Source organism: Polypterus senegalus, chromosome 15 (genome assembly GCF_016835505.1).
Source record: "Polypterus senegalus isolate Bchr_013 chromosome 15, ASM1683550v1, whole genome shotgun sequence".
Classification (NCBI taxonomy): Eukaryota; Metazoa; Chordata; class Cladistia; order Polypteriformes; family Polypteridae; genus Polypterus; species Polypterus senegalus.
In genome coordinates, this window is record NC_053168.1 from 115,706,589 (window position 1) to 115,712,588 (window position 6,000).

General features: G+C 37.0%; 1 protein-coding gene across 2 annotated transcripts in view; it reads left to right on the forward strand.

The window, feature by feature from the left end:
• LOC120515804 overlaps positions 1 to 6,000 on the forward strand; it is an 85,395-nt gene that overhangs the window by 21,396 nt on the left and 57,999 nt on the right. For both annotated transcript variants that reach the window (XM_039737120.1, XM_039737121.1), the window contains exons 5-6: positions 4,321 to 4,404; positions 5,358 to 5,438. In XM_039737120.1, the coding sequence (XP_039593054.1) occupies positions 4,321 to 4,404; positions 5,358 to 5,438 (165 nt within the window). The remainder of the gene's footprint in view (positions 1 to 4,320; positions 4,405 to 5,357; positions 5,439 to 6,000) is intronic.

Below are 6,000 nucleotides of genomic sequence, written 5' to 3' on the forward strand. Positions count from 1 at the left end.
TAGTGGTGGTGTAATGGTGTGGGGGATGTTTTCTTGGCACACTTTAGGCCCCTTAGTGCCAATTGGGCATCGTTTAAATGCCACAGGCTACCTGAGCATTGTTTCTGACCATGTCCATCCCTTCATGACCACCATGTACCCATCCTCTGATGGCTACTTCCAGCAGGATAATGTACCATGTCACAAAGCTCGAATCATTTCAAATTGGTTTCTTGAACATGACAATGAGTTCACTGTACTAAAATGGCCCCCACAGTCACCAGATCTCAACCCAATAGAGCATCTTTGGGATGTGGTGAAATGGGAGCTTCGTGCCCTGGATGTGCATCTCACAAATCTCCATCAACTGCAAGATGCTATCCTATCAATATGGGCCAACATTTCTAAAGAATGCTTTCAGCACCTTGTTGAATCAATGCCACGTAGAATTAAGGCAGTTCTGAAGGCGAAAGGGGGTCAAACACCGTATTAGTATGGTGTTCCTAATAATCCTTTAGGTGAGTGTACAGAACCAAAATTAGAAAAAAGTTGTCTCTGTCCAAATATTTATGGACCTAATTGTACGTGTAGGCAAAAGGATCATATTACCATCCACATTTCCAGGATGTGGAAGATACATGCAACAAAACTATTGGGATGCCATGGCCATAGTACATAAATTCAGAAAGCCTGATTTATTTATCACTTTCACATGTAATCCTGCTTCACAGGAAATTATACCTGCACTCTCAGATACCCAAAGACCAGAGCACAGACCTGATATTGTAGTACGAGTCTTTTGGATTAAGCTGCAGGAATTACTTAGAGACATTCTACAACAACATGTTATCTCTTATATTTATGTAATCAAATTACAGAAGCGCAGCCTTCCTCATGCCCACATGCTGTTTACTCTACACAATAATTCTAAAGTAAGAACCAAAGATGACATTGATAAATATGTCAATGCTGAACTTCTTAACCCTGACACTGACCCTAAGTTATTTGAAATTGTTACTAAATGCATGGTACACGGACCATGCGGTAAAGCAGGTAACCCAACAGCATTGTGCATGAAAGATGGTACTTGCACCAAGCAATTCCCGAAAGATTACAAGGAACACACGCAAGAAATATTAACGGGTACCCAATCTACTGCAGAAGAGAAGGGCCATCAGCATAAATAGGCAAGTTTATAATTGATAATCTATGGATAGTTCCGTACAACCCTTTGGTTGAGTAAAAAATTCAATGCACATATTAATATCAAATTTTGCTCATCTATAAAGTCCATTAAATAGCTCTACAAATATGTTTACAAAGGTTACGATGCAGCTTCCGTTAACTTAAAACAACTAACTAGCTAACGATTACTTGGTTCATGATTAAATCGCGACTTTCTTGGATGAAAGATATGTTAATGCTCCAGAAGCTATTTGGCGTCTTAGTGAATACAGTATGTCAGACAAATCTCACACAATTATACGATTACCTGTCCATCTTCCTGAACAACAAACTGTCCTGTTTCATGAAGGTCTCGAAGAAGAAACCTTAAATCGAGAAGCAATGAGGAAAACCATGCTAACAGCATGGTTTTACCTGAATAAGATGGATACTCATGCGAAATCACTCCACTATATAGACATTCCACACTATTATAATTTCGATTCCAAGACTAGCGACGACTCCGAAAAAGTAGCGCTATACTTAGAATGCCAATTCTCTCTATTCAAGACTCTGAACGCTACTACTTACGTGCCCACTTAACACAGTTTCCAGGAGTTACTACTTTTCAGAAGCTTAGAACCATAAATGGAAACACATGCAGCTCATTTAAAGCAGCATGTCAAGAGTTAGGTCTCCTTAACGATGAAAAGATTTGACACGACACTCTTATGAAGCTACACAAACTAAGATGCCTGTACATATGAGACCACTCTTCACTATCATTTGTGCCTTTGGGGAACCTGTCAATGTCCCGGACCTATGGCAAACACATAAACTGGCAATTTGCGAAGACGCTCTCTCGGAAATTAAATTAACCAAGTGCTATGGTATGACTCTTCAACAATTTCATCTCCCAGTCACCAAATTCAATCCACCTTTATACTCCAACCTGTGTTGACATTCTCCACAAACAAAAAGTAGCTTCAGATTACACACAACAACTCAACGTCGATCAGCGAACAGCCGTACAAACAGTACTGCAGGCAATATACAATCCACCTGTTCATTCCAAGAAATGTTTCTTTCTTGACGGCCCCGCAGGAACAGGCAAGACCTTTGTATACAAAACCCTCATTCATTTTGTGAGAGGTAGAGGAGACGTGATCAACCTGCAACGTGAAAACAAATGCCAACAATGCCAATAATATACTTGAAGTGAAAATGATCATCTGGGATGAAGCACTAATGATACATTGTTATGCATTTCAAGCTGTTGACAGGCTACTGCAAAATCTCACTGGGAATGCACCTTTCGGTAATAAAACCATTCTTCTCGGTGAAGATTTCCGCCAAATACTGCCTGTTATCTTCCGTGGTTCTCAAGCCCTTACCGTTGCCTCTTGCATTAACAAACACAGGCTGTGGAACGAAATGAAGGTCCTAAAACTCACAAAAAATATGAGAGCTCTCAAAAGTGAAACTCAATTTGTTCAGTGGTTCAAGGTAAAACTGGAGAAACGGCAAAACTACCTTCTCAATTTACCACAACAAGAAGACCCAGTTGCTCAAGTTTACGGTGATATTAATTTCTCGGCTGTGACTCCCCAAGAACTTGCAAGAGCAATACTGAGCGTCACAAACGACGATTCTTTGCATATTAACAACAAAGTTCTTGATCTTATACAGGGTGAAAAAGTGACTTTCAAGAATATACTGTAGATACAGTGGTCAATGACAATCCTAATGATCAACTAACGTACCCACAGGAGTTTTTACACACCCTCACACCAACTGGCATGCCTCCCCATATCCTTCATCTGAAAGTGGGAGCCGTAGTTATGCTCCTCTGAAATATTATGCCATTAAAAGGTCTTTACAACGGAACAAGACTTGTTACCCGAATACATACACATATTATTAAGTGCAAACTGATCGCTATCCAAAATTCTGAAACAATCTTCATTCCCAGAATCTCTCGCCTTCCTTCCGACACCAATCTCCCTTTTAAATTTCAACGCACACAATTCCCGCTCAGACTCTCCTTCTCCATGACTATCAACAAGTCCCAAGGACAAACATTTGCAAAGATTTTCATTTATCTACAACAACCAGTCTTCAGCCACGGTCAGTTGTATGTGGCTTTTTCTAGGGTTAGATCTTTCGACCTATTCATAACTGCATCTTTCAAGAAGTATTTCTTTCTTCTTTATTTCTGAATTCCTTTCTCACCGTTTTCCATTCCTATTCTTACACTATACACTACTTATTTATTAATACATTAAATTTAGAGAAATACTTCCCCTTTAAAAAATATTATTTATAGTTGAATAGGTTTTCTTCCCACATCTCACAGATGTGCATATTAGGTTGATTGACTACTATAAATCATCCCAGTATGAATGAAAATGTGTGTGTGTCTGTGTGTGTAAGTGATAGAGGCATGCAGTGGTCTGGTATTCTGTCCATGGTAGATTCGCACTTTGTATCCACTTTTGATGAATAGATAACATCTTTTTCTAACTTTGAACTAAATGAGCAGGATAGAAAGGGAATTGATGAATAATAAGAACAAACGGGAAACTGTATTACATTGGTACTTTTTTCCCTCTTTCATGCCTGAGATGTTAACGTGCTTCACCACTAGTGGTTGACCACCACATTTTAAAAGTAATATTGAGTAAGATGGGAGGGTGGTGTTAGTTCATATGTAAATATGTAATTGTAAAAAAGGCATGAACAGATAAGCAGACATCTAGCATGGAGTTATATTAATATTCTGTGTTCTCGCTGCATATTTTACATGAAATTGTTGACAAGTCAAAATTACTAATAAGTGTAAACAATTATTTTGAATTCATTTTTTTCTATGATTAAGTTTTGTCCAAGTTAAAATTGTAACTATCTTTCTCACTCTCTCTGCGGGTAATACATATTCAAAGGTTTGTTTTTTGACATCTAATTCATGGACCAAATTAATTGTCCTTAATACAAGTAAACTGTAATCTCTAAACTGTGATAATAATTCTGGTTTTATTTTAATTTCTTCTTCAATAAACTCACCAGTCAGTTTTTATGTAGGTATATTTTATTTTTGAATTTGAATTTTTTTTTTTTTTTTTGGTAAATGGCTGAAAAAAAGACTTAATAAATCATAGTACACTGTGCTTTTTTCAGAAGTGATAGAAGAAACAGATAAGCAAGTTCAGAATCCACTAAGTGAATCCGTGACAGATCTAGAGAGTTCCAAACCAGTCATTGGTAAGTGAGGTTGATTGTTTTTTGCATTTGATAAAGCTAAAAACAAATAAACAAAAATCTAATTTAGTTTAGTATTTATTATATTTCTTAAGTTTCTACACTGAAACTATTTTTGTAAATGACAGTAATTTTTTGCTAAATATATTCTAGCACAAATATAGTACATTGTGCTTTTTCTCTTTCAGGTGTAATGAAAACATCAGACAAGCAGGTTCAAAATACATATATGGATTTGTAAAAAAATTCACAGCATAGTGAACTTGTTATTGTTAAGTAAACTTGACCATTCATATGTTTTCTCCCCATCTCTGTCAAGTCACATTTTCTATTTCTTCACTTGATATGCATACAATACTTAACTCCGTGCTCGGCAAATGATCTGGTCCACTTTTCATTGGTTAACATGCTAGTCTGTTCTAGGGACAGCTTTTCATACGGTTGCACTGCTAAATGTGGCAGCACTATATTAGATTAGAAAAACTTTATTAATTCCATTGGGAAATTTAGATACATGCAGCTCTAGAAACATAAACAAGCATACGGACTCATAGGACAGATAATATAGGCAATCAATCAATAAATAAAAATTAAATGTAACAAATACATCAGAGGGAAGCTTTGAATTGCCTGATAGCAGTGGGCAGAAAAGACCCCCAGAGGCATTTTTTTGTACACTGTGGTGGAACAAGCCTGTGGCTAAAAGTGCTCCTAGGTAGTGCCTCCTAGAGAGGATAGAGGGGATTTTTCATGGTGACATCCAATTTTGCCATCACCCTCCAATAGGTTCCAGTGTGTCCAGGGTTTGTTGTGTAATGAAGCAGGCTTTCTTGATAAATTCAGATATTGTGTTCTTCCCCTGGAGACTGCAGTGTAGAACATCACATTTGTAAATGAAATTTTGCTAAATATATTATTGCAAAAATATAATACATTGTGCCTTTTTTTTCTTTCAGGTGTAAAGAAAAAATTGGTCAAGAAGCTTCAAAATATGGTATATGAGTATGTAATATCACAGCGTAACGAACCAGTTATCGGTAAGTGAGTTTGATTTCTTGGCATGCTGGAGAAGCACCAGCAGTCCACCACCAGCTCTTTTATCTTGCCGATGTTGAGTTGCAGGTTGTTGTCCCTTCACCACAAGACAATTTTACCACAACCTTCCTATACTCTGGCTTGTCTCCATTATTAATGCAGCCTTTGATGGATAAATCATCTGAAAAGTTCTGTAGATGGCAAGCACTGGTATTGTGCTAAAAGCCTGTTGTGTAGAAAGTAAACAGGAAGGGAGACGGGTCTGTTTCCTGAGGTGCTTCAGTATGCTCAAAGTATATAATCTTGTTTGTAAAGTATTTTTCAATTGTTAATTCTGTTGCATAAAGCAACATCAGTGTCATTTCTAAGCACTATTCACTGTAATTCATGCTTGTGAACAAAAATGTAAAATCTATTCAAAGGCAGTGTTAAGAAAAAAATGTGCTCTACTCTATTTTGAATAACAAGTAAATATTGTGCAAGTTCCAATTACAAGTTACATCCAGTGCAAGTACATTGGTAAAGTATTAAACTGCTTCTCTTTTTATTTTATTTTTAGGGCTT